This window comes from Mesoplodon bidens (genome assembly GCF_964165515.1).
Source record: "Mesoplodon bidens genome assembly, chromosome: 2".
Classification (NCBI taxonomy): domain Eukaryota; kingdom Metazoa; phylum Chordata; class Mammalia; order Artiodactyla; family Ziphiidae; genus Mesoplodon; species Mesoplodon bidens.
The window spans coordinates 132,857,466-132,878,298 of NC_138177.1; the positions used below are offsets into that span (position 1 = coordinate 132,857,466).

The 20,833-nt window shown below is 36.0% G+C and overlaps 1 protein-coding gene across 1 annotated transcript in view; it reads right to left on the reverse strand.

Annotated features, from left to right (window-relative positions):
* ATG4C (autophagy related 4C cysteine peptidase) overlaps positions 1-20,833 on the reverse strand; it is an 87,739-nt gene that overhangs the window by 31,258 nt on the left and 35,648 nt on the right. The window contains exons 4-5 of the mRNA XM_081225793.1: positions 2,742-2,975; positions 526-856 (exon numbers count right to left, since the gene is read on the reverse strand). Of these exons, the coding sequence (XP_081081919.1) occupies positions 526-856; positions 2,742-2,975 (565 nt within the window). The remainder of the gene's footprint in view (positions 1-525; positions 857-2,741; positions 2,976-20,833) is intronic.

Genomic DNA, 20,833 nt, shown 5'->3' on the forward strand with positions numbered 1-20,833 from the left:
TTTTTTCTTACTCTGAATGTCACAGACACTTTATTTTACTATGATATAATTATAACATTAATACTCCCATACATTTACAATTCACCAGAATTTGATGTGTGCAAAGAAATGCTGAAAACATCAATTTTAGCTCTTGACATTTCATTACACTATCAGTACATTACAGCCTCCAGGTTACACTACTAAAAAAAAAAAACTATAATGTTATGCATGTTCCAAGGTTGAAAGAGTTGTTAGTTTTTAGAACATTTCAATAAGGTAGTCTAATGAAAACCTGGTTAGAAAGAGACCTTGGATATCTATACCTATGAGCAAAAGAAGAAAAATTTGTCAGTAGATAAATTAAATGTAACTAGAGTCACAATATGTCTTGTTTTTTCCCTAACAGTAAATGAAAGCTACTTTATGAATATTCTCATACAGTTAGACTTTAAAAGTTCCAATAATATATATGTACTGCAAAAATCACTATCTCTGAGCCTGAGGACCTCTGTCACAAGATGAAAGATTTTAAAACAATTTTACCTTAAAATGTGAGCAACCACAGCTGGTCCATACCAATCTCCAGCTTTTTTCCCAGACTTCTTTCCATATTCTATTAGTTGATGTAAACCAAAGAGAGCCAAGGGGGAATCACCAAACCAAGAGATGATTTTCCTGTGATAAATTTCATTTTGCATTTCACGATCATCAGAATATCTCCCGATTGTTTCCTTCAGAGAAATTGTTGGGGTTTTGAGTTCTCTTTCCGCTGAAAGTGATGCTTCGAATGATGCAGTAAATTTTTTTACAGTGTTGGAAGTCCATGATTCAGAGTCTGAATTTTCAATGTTCAAAGCATCAGGCCAGGTCCAAGCTATAGCAGTTCCAAAGCAAGGTGTTCAGATCTTTTAAATAGTTAGACTTTAACAATTCTACTAAAATAAGCATGTAGCATTTAAAGTCATATGGGTTACTAAACTAAAATAGCAAAGTCAGAAATAGGCAAATTTATAGTGACAGAAAGTAGATTAATGGTTGCTATTGGGAATGACTGCTAATGGGTATGAGGTTTCTTTGGGGGAAGATGAAAATGTCCTAAAATTAGATTATGGGGATAATTGTAGAACTCTGTAAATATACTAAAAACCACTGAATTGTTGTTCACTTTAAATGAGTGAAATCATGGTATGTTGATTATATCTAAATAAAGCTGTGTAAAAAAACAAATAAACGTACAAGCAGAGGAAACATGCCAATATACCAATGATCTTTACTTTTGAGTTGAAATATTATTCTCCAGACTTTTCTGTAGTTTCTAAAATTTTTTAAATGGGGATGTATTACATATAATTAGGAAAAAATTACTGAAATGAAAGAGAAAAAATAGTAAACTTAGGTACAAATGGACAATTCTGGAATATGTTTTTCTTTCTTTTGTTTTTTTTGACAGTGCTAAGGTGGAATAAAGACTTTTGTATTCCATTACCAGTACTGCTCACCAGACATCCAGTCTTGACTACCCAAAGGCACAATAAACATATTCAACTAACAATCATAGTATTTATGAGAGTTTAACTTCAGAAAGTGGATTTTGTTTTGCTTAGACGTTAAAATAGAAGTTTGACCTGGAAGTTTAATATTTCTTTACAAGGTGTTTTTTTCTCTCAGTCCTTTCAAAATAACTTTATTATTTAGGGAGTAACATCAATTCGCTAGTAAATGAAGTTAATAAAAGAAGTCATTAGAGATCAAAGATCCCCCCCGAAATCAATTATATCACTACCTCGCTGTTTTCAATAACACAACAGTCCCCAAACATTCATATAATTTCAAGCTAACAAAATGAGTCACAGATTCAGGGACCTAGTCAGGAGTGTGAAAAGTATTCCAATTCTTGTCCATGATTTCATGAGACTATAAATAAATCATCCCACAAAAAGCTGAAAAATTCCTTTTCCTTGCAATATCCACACTGCTCTTGAATAAACATTCTCTCCAAATGATCTCATCAATAATCCCTACAGAAAGGTTATTAAATATTTGCCATGCATTGCAGAAAATTGACTGACACTTAAAAAAATATAATGACACTTAGTAATAACCAGATATGATAGCCTAAAATGGTCAACTAAAATCCTCCTACAAATGTACACATTATATAAAAATGAACTAATAGAAATGGTAAGAAAGGTGGCACATTGGAAAAAATAGATATAAGTAAGTTAGTATCAATGACATTTCTGAGAGTCTAAAAGTCTAAGCATGATGACCTTATTAAGAAAATGCCCTAATCAATTTAACTGATTATAATCACATTTATAAAGATAAAAATAATTTTAAAGCATAAAACTGTAAAATTTCTTAAGATTTAAATAATGTAAAAACATTAACTGCTCAATAATTTTCCGCTCAAAGTCACTGCTGCTGACCTGCCCAGAATTTACTGAACTGGAGATAATCCAGAGTTCAATCAAAAAGAATTAAATGATAACAGCAACAAAAAATCCACAGACTACTAAAATTTGAACTTAATTAATTCATAGTGGGAGTCATGAATAATACTTATGTTTAATCTGTATTTTGAAAGGTGAATGGCCCAGTCCAACAAAGATGTTACATGCTAGATTAGTTACAACTTTAGAAGACATAGGGGACTCAGGAAATTAACATCAGGGAATTTTATTCAGTTTGCAAGCTAGAGTTCAAATTTAAAAAAGAGTAACAATAACAAAACCCCCAAAACCAGAGATTTGATTTACCTCTACCAAGGAAGTGTAGTACGAGTCCTTGAGCCAACAGCATCTGGCCAGTTCTTAGTGTACAGCCCCAACCACAGTCCGTTGTCAAAGCTGAGCCTTCTATTGGAGGAAACTCTTCCCTGTAGGTAAGCCATATTCTTGAAATGAAGTCTTTACGAAATTCTTCTACACTTCCCGCAATCACATGATCTTCTATTGTACATCCTGAGCTTACAGGTAACAGTTCATTTTCATCTACAAAATAAAAATATAAACTATACTCTAAATAAATGCAAAGAAATGTCAATAATGGTACTATATTCCCATTACTCTCCATATGGAGCACAGCACAATCTTTTTAATTCTTTTTTTTCAATTTAAATGAAGATAAGGCTCATATTCTGCCTATTCAGGCTATTATGAAAATCAAATGAGAATGAATGCTGAAATGTTCTGTACACTCTGGTGCTAACTAATATAAGGCATTATCAGTACTACTGTTGTTAATAATAATATCCTATATTCCGAATATAATCAACTCTCTTATGAGGACATAATATAAAAATATATTTTCTTATTGCCTCATTTGGCTCAGGATATAGATATTAGTGCTCTCTAAAATGAGATTTGCAAATAAAATATCATGTTTGTCAATATGTAAAAATGTATGTAATCACATAACTAGTTCTTAAAATCAAATAAAATTGCACGTTGTATTTACTGTCATGAATACTTATACTCAAATTATAAAATCAAAACTAACAAGCTAAACAGTAAGAATATAAAATTCTTAAATATATTGTTTTTATTGACCAATATATTGACCATTGTTTCGGGGTGCATGAGGAGAGAGGACTCCTTCCCTGTGTGCCCACAGAAGGCAGAGTACCACCTAAACGAGCTCCATAGACGGGAGCAAGCTGCGGCTATCAGCTTGGACCCCAGAGATGGGCTCGGAATGCTAATGCTGCCGCCGCTGCCGCCAAAAATCCTGTGTGCAAGCACAAGTCACTACCCACACACACACCACCCCCGGGAACCTGTGCAGCCGGCCACTGCCAGGGTCCCAAGATCCAAGGACAACTTCCCCGGGAGAACACACGGTGTGCCTCAATGTCATGTCAGCCAGTGCCGCCGCAGGCTCGCCCCGCATTCCAATTATGACTATTGTACCCTCTTTCTCCCTGGCCTGAGTGAGCAAGAAACCCCTAATCAGTTGCTGCTTTAACCCCCTCCTGTCTGGGCAGGGAACAGATGCCTGAGGGTGACCTACACGCAGAGGCGGGGCCAAAACCACAGCTGAACCCCAGGAGCTGTGCAAACAAAGAAGAGAAAGGGAAATTTCTCTGTGCAGCCTCAGGAGCAGCAGATTAAATCCCCACAATCAAGCTGATGAACGCTGCATCTGTGAAATACCTGAATAGATAACGAATGTTCCCAAAATTGAGGCAGTGGACTTTGGGAGCGACTGTAGACTTGGGGTTTGCTTTCTGCGTCTGATTTGTTTCTGGTTTTTACGTTTCTCTCAGTTTAGTTTTTAGTGCTTGTTATCATTGGTGAATTTGTTTAATGGTTTAGTTGCTCTCTTCTTTTTTTAATTAATTAATTTATTTTTCCCCCTTGTTTCTCTTTTTGTGAGTGTGTATGCATATGTTTCTTTGTGTGGTTTTGTCTGTTTAGGTTTGCTTTTACCATTTGTCCTAGGGTTCTGACTGTTCTTTTATTATTATTATTTCTTTTTATGAGTGTGTGTGTGTATGTTACTTCGTGTGATTTTGCCTAGTTTTGCTTTTACCATTTGGTTTGGGATTCTATCTGGTTTCTTTCCCTCCCCCCCTCCTTTTTTTCTTCCTTTTCTTCCGAGCCGTGGGGCTGGCAGGGTCTTGGTGCTCTGGCTAGATATCAGGCCTGAGCCTCCAAGGTGGGAGAGCCAAGTCCAGGACACTGGACCTCCAGAGACCTCCCAGCCCCACATAATATCAATTGGTGAGAGCTCTCCCAGAGATCTCCATCCCAACGCTAAGACCCAGATCCACCAAATGGCCAGCAAGCTCCAGTGCTGAACTCCCCATGCCAAACAACTAGTAAGACAAAAAACAACCACACGCATTGGCATAAGGGCTGCCTAAACTCATACTAAGTTCACAGACATGCCAAAACACAACACCAGACACAGCCCTGCCCGCCAGAAGATCCAGGCCCACCTACCAGAACACAGGCACCAGTCCCCTCCACCAAGAAGCCTACATAACACACTGAACCAACCTCACCCATTGCGGGCAGACACCAAAAACAACAGGAACAAAGAACCCAAAGCCTGTGAAGAGGAGACCCCAAACACAGTAAGTTAACAAAATGAGAAGACAGAAATATGCAGCAGATGAAGCAGCAAGGTAAAAACCCACCAGAGCAAACAAATGAAGAGGAAACAGACAGCCTACCTGAAAAAGAATTCAGAATAATGACAGTAAAGATGAGCCAAAATCCTGGAAATAGAATAGAGAAAATATAAGAAATGTTTAACAAGGACCTAGAAGAACTAAAGAGCAAACAAACTGTGATGAACAACACAGTAAATGAAATTAAAAATTCTCTAGAAGGAATCAATAGCAGAATAACTGAGGCAGAAGAACAGATAAGTGACCTGGAAGATAAAATAATGGAAATAACTGCCACAGAACAGAATCAAGAAAAACAAATGAAAAGAATTGAGGACAGTCTCAGAGACCCCTGGGACAACATTAAATGCACCAACATTTGAATTATAGGGCTCCCAGAAGAAGAAGAGAAAAAGAAAGAGTCTGAGAAAATATTTAAAGAGATTATAGTTGAAAACTTCCCTAACATGGGAACCGAAATAGCCACCCAAGTCCAGGAAGCACAGAGAGTCCCATACAGGATAAATACAAGGAAAAACACAGCAAGATATATATTAATCAAACTATCAAAAACTAATACAAAGAAAAACTATTAAAAGCAGCAAGGGAAAAGCAACAAAACATACAAGGGAATCCACATAAGGTTAACAGCTGATCTTTCACCAGAAACTCTGCAAGCAGAAGGGAGTGGCAGGACATATTTAAAGTGATGAAAGGGAAAAACCTACAACCAAGATTACTCTACCCCGCAAGGATTTCATTCAGATCCGATGGAGAAATTACAACCTTTACAGACAAGCAAAAGCTAAGAGAATTCAGCACCACCAAACCAGCTTGACAACAAACGGTAAATGAACCTCTCTAGGCAGGAAACACAAGAGAAGGAAAAGACTTACAAAAACAAACTGAAAACAATTAAGAAAATGGTAACAGAAACATACATATTGATAAATGTAAATGTAAATGTACGTTAAATGTAAATGGACTAAATGCTCCAACCAAAAGACACAGACTGACTGAATAGATACAAAAACAAGACCAATACATATGCTGTCTACAAGAGACCCACTTCAGACCTAGGGACACATGCAGACTGAAAGTAAGGAGATATAAAAAGATATTCCATGCAAATGGAAATCAAAAGAAAGCTGGAGTAGCAATTCTCATATCAGACAAAATAGACTTTAAATAAAGACTATTACAAGAGACAAAGAAGGGCACTACATAATGATCAAGGGATCAGTCCAAGAAGATATAACAATTGTAAATATTTATGCACCCAACATAGGAGCACCTCAGTACATAAGGCAACAGCTAAGAGCCATAAAAGAGGAAATTGACAGTAACACAATCATAGTAGGGGACTTTAACACCCCAATTTCACCAATGGACAGATCATCCAAAATGAAAATAAATAAGGGAACACAAGCTTTAAGTGATACATTAATAAACAAGATGGACTTAATTGATATTTATAGTACATTCCATCCAAAAACAACAGAATACACTTTCTTCTCAAGTGTTCATGGAACATTATCCAGGATAGATCATATCTTGGGTCACAAATCAAGCCTTGGTAAATTTAAGAAAATTGAAATCATATCAAGTATCTTTTCCGACCACAATGCTAAGAGACTAGATATCAATTACAGGAAAAAAAATCTGTAAAATATACAAACAAATGGAGGCTAAACAATACACTACTTAATAACCAAGAGATCACTGAAGAGATCAAAGAGAAAATCAAAAAATACCTAGAAACAAATGACAATGAAAACAGGATGACCCAAAACCTATGGGATACAGCAAAAGCAGTTCTAAGAGCGAAGTTTATAGTAATACAATCCTACCTTAAGAAACAAGAAACATCTCAAATAAACAACATAACCTTACACCTAAAGCAATTAGAGAAAGAAAAAAAAACCCCGAAAGTTAGCAGAAGGAAAGGAATCATAAAGATCAGATCACAAATAAGTGAAAAGAAATGAAGGAAAAAATAGCAAAGATCAATAAAACTAAAAGCTGCTTCTTTGAGAACATAAACAAAATTGATAAACCATTAGCCAGACTCATCAAGAAACAAAGGGAGAAGACTCAAATCAATCCAATTAGAAATGAAAAAGGAGAAGTAACAATTGACACTGCAGAAACACAAAGGATCAGCAGAGATTACTACAAGGAACTACATGCCAATAAAATGGATAACCTGGAAGAAATGGACAAATTCTTAGAAAAGCACAACCTTCCCAGACAGAACCAGGAAGAAATAGAAAATATAAACAGACCAATCACGAGCACTGAAATTGAAACTGTGATTAAAAATGTTCCAACAAACAGAAGCCCAGGACCAGATGGCTTCACAGGTGAAATCTATCAAGCACTTAGAGAAGAGCTAACACCGATCCCTCTCAAACTCTTCTAAAATATAGCAGAGGGAGGAACACTCCCAAACTCATTCTACGATGCCACCATCACCCTGATACCAAAACCAGACAAAGATGTCACAAAAAAAGAAAACTACAGGCCAATATCACTGATGAATATAGATGCAAAAATCTTCAACAAAGTTCTAGCAAACAGAATCCAACAGCACATTAAAAGGATCATACACCATGATCAAGTGGGGTTTATCCCAGGAATGCAAAGATTCTTCAATATACGCAAATCAATCAATGTGATACACCATATTAACAAATTGAAGGAGAAAAACCATATGATCATCTCAATAGATACAGAAAAAGCTTTTGACAAAATTCAACACCCATTTATGATAAAAACTCTCCAGGAAGTGGGCATAGAGGGAACCTACTTCAACATAATAAAGGCCATATGTGAAAAACCCACAGCCAACATCGTTCTCAATGGTGAAAAACTGAAAGCATTTCCTCTTAGATCAGGAAGAAGACAAGGTTGCCCATTCTCACTGCTATTATTCAACATAGTTTTGGAAGTCTTAGCCACTGCAATCAGAGAAGAAAGAAATAAATGGAATCCAAATCAGAAAAGAAGAAGTAAAACTGTCACTGTTGGCAGATGACATGATACTATACAGAGAACCCTAAAGAAGCTAGCAGAAAACTACTAGAGCTAATCAATGAATTTGGTAAAATTGCAGGATACAAAATTAATGCACAGAAATCTCTTGCATTCCTATACAGTAATGATGAAAAATCTGAAACAGAAATTAAGGAAACACTCCCAGTTACCACTGCAGCAAAAAGAATAAAATACCTAGAAATAAACCTAAGAAGACAAAAGACCTGTATGCAGAAAACTATAAGACACTGATGAAAGAAATGAAAGATGATACAAAGAGATGGAGAGATATACCTTGTTCTTGGATTGGAAGAGTCAACATTGTGAAAAAGGCTATACTACCCAAAGCAATCTACAGATTCAGTGCAATCCCTATCAAACTGCCAATGGCATTTTTCACAGAACTAGAACAAAAAATTTTACAATTTGTATGGAAACACAAAGACTCCGAATAGCCAAAGCAATCTTGAGAAAGAAAAACGGAGCTGGAGGAATCAGGCTCCCGGACTTCAGACTATACTACAAAGCTATGGTAATCAAGTTAATACGGTACTGGCACAAAAACAGATATACAGATCAATGGAACAGGATAGAAAGCCCATAGATAGACACACGCACATATGGTCACCTTATCTTTGATAAAGGAGGCAAAAGTATACAATGGAGAAAAGACAGCCTCTTCAATAAGTGGTGCTGGGAAAACTGGACAGCTACATGTAAAAGAATGAAATTAGAACACTCCTTAACACCATACACAAAAATAAACTCAAAACGGATTAAAGACCTAAATGTAAGGCCAGACACTATCAAACTCTTAAAGGAAAACATAGGCAGAACACTCTATGACATAAATCACAGCAAGATCCTTTTTGATCCACCTCCGAGAAAAATGTAAATAAAAACAATAATAAACAAATGGGACCTAATGAAACTTAAAAGCTTTTGAACAGCAAAGGACACCATAAACAAGACGAAAAGACTACCCTCAGAATGGGAGAAAATATTTGCAAACGAAGCTGCTGACAAAGGATTATCTCCAAAATTTACAAGCAGTTCATGCAGCTCAATATCAAAAAAACAAACAACCCAATCCAAAAATGGGCAGTAGACCTAAACAGACATTTCTCCAAAGAAGATATGCAGATTGCCAACAAACACATGAAAGGATGCTCAACATCACTAATCATTAGAGAAATGCAAATCAAAACCACTATGTGGTATCACCTCACACCGGTCAGAATGGCCATCATCAAAAAAATCTACAAACAATAAATGCTGGAGAGGGTGTGGAGAAAAGGGAACCCTCCTAAACTGCTGGTGGGATTGTAAATTGATACAGCCTCTATGGAGAACAGTGTGGAGGTTCCTTAAAAAATTAAAAATAGAACTTCCCTATGACCCAGCAATCCCACTACTGGGAATATACCCTGAGAAAACCATAACTCAGAAAGAGTCATGTACCACAATGTTCATTGCAGCTCTATTTACAATAGCCAGGACATGGAAGCAACCTAAGTGTCCATCACCAGATGAATGGATAAAGGAGATGTGGCACATATATACAATGGAATATTATTCAGCCATAAAAGGAAACGAAACTGAGTTTTTCGTAGTGAGCTGGATGGACCTAGAGCCTGTCATACAGAGTGAAGTAAGTCAGAAAGAGAAAAACAAATACCATATGCTAACACATATACATGGAATCTAAAAAAAAAAAAAAAAAAAAAGGTTATGAAGAACCTGGGGCAGACAGGAATAAAGACAGAGACCTAGTAGAGAATGGACTTGAGGATACGGGGAGGGGGAAGGGTAAGCTGGGATGACGTGAGAGAGTGGCATGGACTTATATATACTACCAAATGTAAAACAGATATCTAGTGGGAAGCAACCACATAGCACAAGGAGATCAGCTTGGTGCTTTGTGACCACCTAGTGGGGTGGGATAGGGAGGGTGGGAGGCGGACGCAAGAGGGAGGAGATATGGGGATATATGTATATGTATAGCTGATTCACTTTGTTAGACAGCAGAAACTAACACAACAGTGTAAAGCAATTATACTCCGATAAAGATGTGAAAAAAAAATTTTTTTTATTAAATTTAAAAAAGGGGCTTCCCTGGTGGTGCAGTGGTTGACAGTCTGCCTGCCGATGCAGGGGACACGGGTTCATGCCCTGGTCCGGGAGGATCCTGGATTCCGCAGAGCAGCTGGGTCCGTGGGCCATGGCCGCTGGGCCTGTGTGTCTGGAGCCTGTGCTCCGCAGCGGGAGAGGCCACAACAGTGAGAGGCCCAAGTACCACACACACACACACAAAAGATGTGGCACATATACTCAGCCATAAGAAGAAACAAAATTGAGTTATTTGTAGTGAAGTGGATGGACCTAAAGTGTGTCATACAGAGTGAAGTAAGTCAGAAAGAAAAAAACAAATACCATATGCTAACACATATGTATGGAATCTAAAGAAATGGTTTGGATGAACCTAGGGGCAGGACAGGAATAAAGATGCAGACTAAGAGGATGAACTTGAGGACATGGCAGGTGAGGAGGGTAAGCTGGGACGAAGTGAGAGAGTGGCATTGACATATATACACTACCAAATATAAAACAGATAGTGGGAAGCAGCTGCATAGCACAGGGAGATCAGCTTGGTACTTTGTGACCACCTAGAGGGGTGGGATAGAGAAGGTGGGAGCGAGGCGCAAAAGGGAGGGGATGTGGGGATATATGTATACATATAGCTGATTCACTTTGTTATACAGCAGAAACTAACACAACATTGTAAAGCAATTATACTCCAATAAAGATGTTAAGAAAAAAAAAAACGAATACATGGCAAGCCTCTATTATCAATGAATTTCTCTGAAGATTAGCGTTTGAATTTAATTCCAAATAAAAATAAAAATACCTGAAAACTGAATATGGCACTACAAATAAGTCCAAAATTTCTACTTTGGAGACATTTAAATTTGTTTGAAATTGGATATAATAACACATAACTCTCACAGCTCATCCTGAGGCTTGCCAAACACATAGTTCTAATCTCCTATCTTGACAAAGTGATCAATTCCTTATCCTTTTAAGATCTAGTCTCCTCTTAATATTTACTCTAAATATTATTGTGAATCTGTTCATACTAAATGAACTTTGTTGTCTTGTTGACTTTCCACTATAATACTACTCCTGCTATTCCACTTTTTGACTGACTTTCCTTTTCACAGTATTAACTAATTATATCTAGAATGCTTTTTACCTACATCTGCTCCCCCTCCAGATTTCAAGTATTCTAGAGGAGAAGAAATATGTTTATCTTCTAGACCTCTGAATGTTCAGCGCCTAACACAGAGTTCAGTCCATAGTAGATACACAATAAATATTTGTTTTGCTTTGCTTTTGTTTTCTATGATGGAAAAAACTTCTGAGCAGAGGTTTATGAAGAGTGAGAATGCCTGAAAGAACCCCTACAAAGAATGAGAAAGAAAGCTGATAAAGGAAATAGAAGAGACCTGCTAGCAATATTGAGGGCTCAGTGAAGGGTGCTTATCGCAATCAAAAATCACAATTATACCGCAACTAGAGAAAGCCTGCACACAGCAACAAAGACCCAATGCAGCCAAAAATAAATAAATAATTTGTTTAAAAAATCACAATTAAACAAGCTAGTATGAGAAATAATCAGAAGTACAACAAACTGCAGAAATAAACTCTGAAAGAGTACAACTATTGTAATTATCAGGTATGGGATAAAATAAGTATGCATATGTTTAAAAAGTAGAAGGGTACTGAAAGGTGGAAAAATAACAGAAAACAATTAAAATTGACCAGGCACATGTAAAGGAAAACCAAATAAAACTACTAGAAATGAAAAATATAATAAATAAAAATAGAAATTTGGTATAGGTTAAATAGAAAATTATACAAAGCTCAGAAGACAATCAAGGAACCAGAAAAACTAAAGAAATTACTCAGAACACAGCACAGAGAGAAAAAATAACAGAAAATATAAAAAACAAGAATTTCAGAGACATGAAAAAAAATCTAACAGAAAGACTTATCAGAGATGCAAAAGGAGAGAACAAGAAGAATGGAGAAAAACTATAGTTAAAAGTGGCTGAAGTTTCCTCAGATTTTAAGAAATATATGATTCTGAGTAGAATGAAGTGAAATCCACATGAAAGACAAAGAGCTGATCTTAAAAGCAACCAGAGAGAAAAAACATAGAAATGATAGCTTCAAAACACTAGAGAGACTATCTTGTCCTAAAGTGAGCGAAGATTTACTAAACAGAACACAAAAAGTACTAACCATTTAAGAAGATAAAAAAGTTAACCAGACTATATTAAAATTAAGAACTGTGCTCTTCAAAAGATAAACTGAGTGAAAAAGTAATGGAGTAGGAGACAACATTTCCTATAGACATATCCAAAAAAGGATTCATATCCAGAATATATTAAGAAAACCTAGAGATAATCTAATAGAAGACATATTTAAATGGAAAAATATTTATGAAAATATGCTAAATTTCTTAAGTTAGACAAATGCAAATTAAAATAAAATGTGGCTCTCATAAACATGGAAAAATACCAAGTACTGGTGAGCAGAGAACAAACAGAATTTGCATACACACCTGGTAGAAATACAAATTGGCACAACTGTTTTATAAAACTATTTGGTAGTATATACTGAGGCTGAACATAGGAATACCCTATGACCCAGCAATTACATTCCCAGGTATACATACTGAATGAAAATCCATACACATGTTCATTCACCAAAGCACATGTACTAGAATATTCAAGCAGGGCTCTTAACGACTGCCAAAAATTGAAAACTATCCAAATGCCCACCAAGAGTAAAATGGATGAAGTGTGGCGTATTCACACAATGCAATACTCAGAATAAAAAAATATCCAGCTCCCAACAAGGTAAATAACACAACGTCTGGCAATCAATCAAGCATGCAAATAGGCAGGAAAACACAAGCCAAAATGAGAATACTCAACCAATCAAAAGTGAACCCAAACTAACACAAATGCTAGAATTAGCAAACAAGTACATTGAAACAATTATTACAATATTACATATGTTCAAAAAGGTAAGTAGAAGAAGATTAAGTAAGGAAGATAAGTAAGGAAGATTTTTTTAATGGAACTTTCAGATATATAAACTACAGTGTCCAAGATGAAAAATATACTGACTAGGATTTATGGCAGATTAGACATTGCTGAAGAAAAGATCAAAAGATTAGTGAACTTGAAGACACAGCAATAGGAACTATCCAAATTAAAACACAGAGAGGAAAAAGAATTTTTTAAAAAATAAAAGCACATCCGTGAGATGTGGTACAATTTCATTCATGCTAATATATGTTCAATTGGAGACCCAGAAGGAGAGGGAAGAGAGGGGAAGACAGAAAAAATATCTGAAGACAAAATGGCTGAAAAAATTCAAAATTGGTGAAAACTATGAAACAACAGGTTCAAGAAATTCAACAAAACCCAAGCACAAGAAATATGAAGAAAACTATACTTCACATCATAATCAAATTGTTCCAAACTAGTGATAAAAAAAAATCTTAAAAGTAGTCAAGTACACACAGTTATGTACACAGAAAGATAAGGATGACCTCAAATTTCTCCCTGGAAACAAAATAAACAAGAAGATAGCAGGGCAACATCTTTAAAGCTACTGAAAGAAAAAAACCCATCAACCCAAAATTCTATACCCAGCAAAAATATCTTTCAAAAATGAAAGCAAAACCCTTTTTCAGAGACACAAAAGCTGAAGGAGCGTATCACCAGCACACCTTGCACTATAAGAAATGTTAAAATAAGTCTTTCAAGCAGGAAAATAATGGATTTTAGCAGATGGAAATATGGACTCACACAAAGGAATGAAGAACACCAAAAATGATAACTATATGAGCAAATGTATTATTTTTCTTATTACTTAAATCTCTTTAAGTAATTGACTTAAGTAATTGACATTGACTGTTTAAACAAAAATAATAACAATGTATTATGGCATGTATAAGATACAAATAAATAAAATGTATGACACCAGTAGCATAAAGACCAGGAGGAGGGAAGTGAAGTACACTACTCTAAGGTTCTTATACTATATGTGAGTTGGTATAATATCATTAGAAGGTAAACTGTGATAAGTTAAAGATATACCCTAAAACCTTAAAGTAACCCAGTAAAATAACACAATAAAAAGTTACAGCTAATCAACCAACAGAGATAAAATAGAAATCAAAAAATATTCAATCTGAAAGAAGGTAGAAGCAGAGGAAAAGGGAACAAAGAGCAGATTTAACAAATAGAAACCAAATAGTGAGATAACAGACAAACATAACTATATCAATAATCATATAAAATGTGAATACAGGCATACCTTGTTTTTGTTCTTCACTTTATTGTGCTTTGCAAATACTGCGTTTTTTACAAATTGAAGGTTTGTGGTAACCCTGTGTTGTCAGATGATGATTAGCATTTTTTAGCCATAAAGTATTTTTTAATTAAGGTACATATATTATTTTTTTAGACATAATGCTATTGTACACTTAATAGACTATAATACAGTATAAACATAACTTTCATATGCACTGGGAAACCAAAAAATTTGTGCAACTTACTTTATTGAAATATTTGCTTTATTGCAGTGGTCTGGAACCAAACCCACAATATCTCCGAGGTATGCCTGTAGTCTAAACAACTTAATTAAAAGGCAGAGATTATCAGATTGTATAAAAAAGCAAGACCCAACAATTTACTGCCTACAGGAAACAAACTTTAAATACAAAGACAAATAGATTAAGTGTAAAAGAACATAAAAAGATATACCATATAACCCTAAGCAAAAGAAAGCTTAATATCAGACAAAGTAGATTTCAGACCAAAAAAATATCACCAGGAATAAAGAAGGGTTTTATAATTATAAAGGGGTCAATTCATTAACTGACCATAACAACTCTAAATGTTAATGTACCCAATAACAAAGCTTCAAAGTTGAAGAAGCAAAAACTGATAGAATTGCAAGGAGAAATAAACAAATCCACAATTATAGTCAGAGATTTCAATATCCCTCTCATAAAAATTGGTAGAACAAGTAGGACAGAGCAAGAACAGAGAAGACTTGAACTCAACCAACTTGACCTAACTGTCCTTATAGAACATTCCAGTAACAGAATCACAAAGTACAGTTACCAAGTTATACCATATTTAGACCATACAGCAAGTCTCAATAACTTCAAAGAGATTAGTCATAAAAATATTTTCTCTGACCACGATGGAATTAAATTAAAAATCAATAACAGAACAAGATCTGGGAAATTTCCAAATTAAGTAATATACCTATAAATAATTGATTTCATCCTGCACACCCTTTCTTACTAAATGGCAAAAGTCATGTTTCAAAAAATTCCAAATTGTGGGATCTTATTTCCACAACATTTGGGCATAATCTTGGCAACATGTGGAATAACAAAGACCCCTGAAAATAGTAGAGATAGTACAAGAACCAAGAGCTGACAAAGGAAGACCCCTTGATACCTTACTTTCATGCCCTTTATGTCCTATAAAGAGATCCCTAGGCAAAGCTCCACCCTGGGTTGGTTTCAGTGCAGAAAAATCTTTTATTATTTTCTAGCCTCTGTGCTACCCTCTCTACTTCTTAAAAAGCTTTTTTTTTTCCTTTTTTCCACGCACTATTTTGGGGTTTCTTTGTCCATAGGTTAGAATCATTGTCTATAGATGCTCCTCAGCCCCAAAATTAAGAAGGAGAGAGCCTTATCTCTGTTATTCATGTTAAATCATTTGGGTCCCTAAGATAGAACTGGTATACTAGAGATAACCACAGATACAGTTTTTCCTTAACGGTCTCTGGGCCCATCATGTCCTGAACCATCTAAGAGAAAATCTGGTGGAGATTGACCAATGCACAGTAAATCTAAAAAGCTGTGAGTACATAATGACACACAGAGAGAAAAGGTTACCATTAAAATATTTCAAATGCGATAAACAGAATATTATATTTCTGCTGAAGCTATAAAAAAGTCATAACAAAACAGGACAATAACCTTAGGACAACTGTTATGAAATAGAAATTCGCCAAAGTCATACCATAATTATAGGATTAATAAACCTTTACATAATATGGGTTTGTATACCCACAATAGGAGAAATAATAAAGAAAATTAGCCCCCCATAATCAACAGACCTTTATGTCATATATTTCAAAAGTTTTAAAACTTCATTAACAACAACAAAAAATCCTTAATACGTTACTTCCACCATGCCATATCCCTTTGTTTTTCTGAACAAATATTCTAATTCCCTTTTATCTTATCTTGATTATTATGACTCCTATTATTTTCAAAATGTATATTTAAATCTCTTTTCAAGTGTATATTTGATCTTATTCAGTGTTATTCCTCCTGTTTTCAGAATTATACTTGACTCACTAAGATTTGTATGCTTTTAAGTACAAAGGCCTCCCCCTCTCTGAGGATACCAAAAAATTCCTAGAAAGGTGTAAGAAGGTGGTTTGGGGTTAACTCATTAGAAAAGAGAATCTATAAAGTGGATTATAAGAACAGAAATATGATATTCTTCTGGCTAATGATTCATTCCCTTCATTCTGCATGTAGATATTTTAAATCAGCAAATGTCGTATTTCAAAAACTTCTGACAATACAGTCTTATTTCTACAAAAATACAAGAATGTACTATTATACACTATTTAAAAAGGCAAAGCCAAAGCAAACTAAATGTCTAACAATAGTAGAATGAAAAATTTGTGGTAATTCATACAACAGAATATTATACAGCAGTAAAAATAAACTAGAACCTACACATAACATGGACAAATATTTTTTTACATCTTTATTGGAGTATAATTGCTTTACAATGGTGTGTTTCTGCTTTATAACAAAGTGAATCAGTTATACATATACATATGTTCCCGTATCTCTTCCCTCTTGCGTCTCCCTCCCTCCCTCCCTCCCTATCCCACCCCTCTAGGTGGTCACAAAGCACCGAGCTGATCTCCCTGTGCTTTCAGCTGCTTCCCACTAGCTACCTATTTTATGTTTGGTAGTGTATATATGTCCATGCCACTCTCTCACTTTGTCACAGCTTACCCTTCCCCCTCCCCATATCCTCAAGTCCATTCTCTAGTAGGTCTGTGTCTTTATTCCTGAACATGGACAAGTCTTAAAAATACAACCTTAAGGGCTTCCCTGGTGGCGCAGTGGTTGAGAGTCCACCTGCCGATGCAGGGGACACGGGTTCGTGCCCCAGTCCAGGAAGATCCCACATGCCGCGGAGCGGCTGCGCCCATGAGCCATGGCTGCTGAGCCTGCGTGTCCGGAGCCTGTGCTCCGCAACGGGAGAGGCCACAACAGTGAGAGGCCCACGTACAGCAAAAAAATAAAAATAAAAAAAAAATACAACCTTAAAAGCCATAAGCAAGTCACAGAAGCAAAAACATAGTTCAATTTCATTTTCAAAAAGGTCAAAAACAGGAAACACTAAATTCCACCACTTTAGGATAGTAGAGTTTTTTGGCATGGGAAGGACTACAGTTGGGTAGAAGCACAAGGAGATTAAAACTTATTCATAATGTTGTACTTCTCTTGTCTAATAAAATTTCATTACTATTCTTGAAAGTGTATACACAAGGCTTTTGTCTTCTCTGTATATGAGTAATTCATAATTTTAAAAATGTAAAGATTTTAAATAATATAAAATTATTAAAATAATAAAAATTCATATTTATAATAAAGAAAACAAAGAAGAAAAAGTCCTTCTTCCACTGGATTCTGCCATATCTGCCATATGTCTTATCATGGTACTAAGATAGGCACTTGTTACTATAGGAGAGGTAGATGAAGGTAAGACCAATATGCTGAGATTAGCAGAGTAGGAAGATGGACAGAACATGGGTCCTTGATGATGTCACAGAGGCACTGATTAACCAACCTAGAGCCATCCCTATGTCAGGACTTCCACTTGTGAATGATAATAAATACCCTTACTGCTTTTAAGCTATTTTGAAATGGACTTTCTGCTTATTTGATCCAATCACATCCTTTCTAATTTGGTCTCTGTTTATAAGAACCTATACTTCTGTTTTATCATGAATATCATAATGAAATTAATAATTTTGTAATTATTTGTTTAATGTCTCTCATCTACTGGACTGTAAGCTCCCTGAGTGTAAGTACTGTGCCTGCAATACTTTCAGCAGTAACCCCAGTGCCTGGCACATAACAGGCTCTTAATAAATACTTTTGGAATGAATGAATAACCTTATTCATCTAATCCACTAGTAGCACACACTTGTTTCCAGTATTTTTTGTTATTTCAACAAAGCTACAATAAACATCCTTGTACAAGTGTTCTACACATATACAGAGAACTTCTCTGGGGTAAATACTTAAAAGGTAGAATTGCTAGATCCTAAGTTTATGTATTATCAATTTTTCTAAGTACCTTCAAATTCATGAAGAGGTTGTACCAAGTTGCCTCCCATCAGCAGTGTTTGAGTTCCTGTTTCTTCACAACCTTGCTAAAATTTGATATCATCAAGTTTTTAAATTTTTGCAAATTTGATAACTAAGAAACAATATCTCATTTTAATTTGCACTCCCTTTATTACTGTGGTGAATATTTTCTTATGTTTGGCCACTCAAGTTTCTACTTTAAAAGCACCTGTTCATTTCCTTGGCTCATTTTTTTTGAATTGTCCATGTTTTTCATATTATTTTGTAGCTTCGTATTATTTTGGAGACTAATCCTTTGTCTAAGATATAGATGAAGAGATAATAGATGGACAGACAGATCTTCAATGTACACACACACACACACACACACACACAAACACACATACATATACCAATACAGAGAGAGAGAAAAAGAGAATGAGAGAGCGTATACAAATATCTTCTCTCTCTGACTTGCTTCTAAACTTTGTTTATGGTGTCTTTCGTGATGCAGATTTTTAAATTTTTATTTGGTCAAATACATCAATATTTTCCTATACAGGCTGTGTTTTTATGTGTTATAAAAGCAGTTCTTCTCTACCCCGATATCATAACCAATAAATCTTTAAAAGAATATGCTTTGGGGAATTCCCTGGTGGCACAGTGGTTAAGAATCCATCTGCTAATGTAGGGGACACAGGTTCAATACCTGGTCTGGGAAGTTCCCACATGCCGCGGAGCAACTAAGCCCATGTGCCACAACTACTGAGCCTGTGCTCTAGAGCCCGCGAGCCACAATGTCATGCCACAACTACAGAAACCCGCGTGCCCTAGAGCTCATGCGCCATAACTACTGAGCCCACGCACTGCAACTACTGAAGCCCGTGTGCGATGGGGTCTGCATACCGCAACTACTGAAGCCCGTGCGCCTAGAGCCCGTGCTCCACAACAAGAGAAGCCACCACAATGAGAAGCCCGCACACTGCAACAAAGAGTAGTCCCTGCTCGCCACAACTTGAGAAACCCCACACATAGCAATGAAGACCCAATGCAGCCAAATAAATAAATAAATGCATAACAAAGAGCCACACTCAGTAAATGCAGGTGAGCTGCTGTTAATTTTACTGCTTTTACTTTTCTATCCTTACCACTCCAGTGAAACTGATCTTTCAAAAGTCATCAGCAATTTCTCATTGACAAATCCTACAGCCTCTAATCAGGTTTTTTCCTGCTTAACCTCTTTGAGCATTGGGCACTTTGTCCCAACTTTTCTCCTGAAAATCTCTTTCGTTCAGTCTCTATGATAAAATACTATCATGGGTTTTGTCCTATATATTGCCTACTCCTTCTCAATTTCATTCACTGATTCTTCTTCATCAGTAGATCCTTAAAGATGAATTTTCTCCACCTATACTTTCCATCAATGTGACCTTATTCATTAGCCTCAAATGCTACCTCTTTGAAAATAAAAATAACTAACCAATCAATTCTAAACCACCTACTTCATTCAGACTGCTTACTTCTGAATGGCCTACTTCAAATACTACATGTCCCCACAAAATCCACGCTTCCTCTAGTATATCACATTTGGTTACTAACACTACCTATAATCCAAGATAGTAGTCTTTAAGTATTCTTTATCTTCTCTCTCTCATGACCTCAAATCCAATCATTTGTCAAATGCTATCGAGTCTACCTTAAAATATCTCAAGTCTGGGGCTTCCCTGGTGGCGCAGTGGTTGAGAGTCCGCCTGCCAGTGCAGGGGACACAGGTTCGTGCCCCAGTCCGGGAGGATCCCACGTGCCATGGAGCGGCTGGGCCCGTGAGCCATGGCTGCTGAGCCTGTGCGTCCGGAGCCTGTGCTCCGCAATGGGAAAGGCCACAACAGTGAGAGGCCCACGTACCACAAAAAAAAAAAAAAAAAAAAAAATCTCAAGTCAATCCTCTCTATTTCACTGCCCTATATCAGAGTCATCGTATCTTGCCTGATAACTGACTTCCAATGGTTCTTCTACGTTGCTATCAGTTATTTTTCTAAAGCATGTATTTAGTTATGATTATCATTGCTCCTTCTGGGCAAGATCAATGTCCTAGCTAGCATGTTCTCAATACATGATCACTGAAAATAATTAAATGAAATCTGGTATTTTGTTGTTCAAAAACCTAGGATAATAATAACTATTGTAGTTAAGAAGCTGGGTACACCACCCCC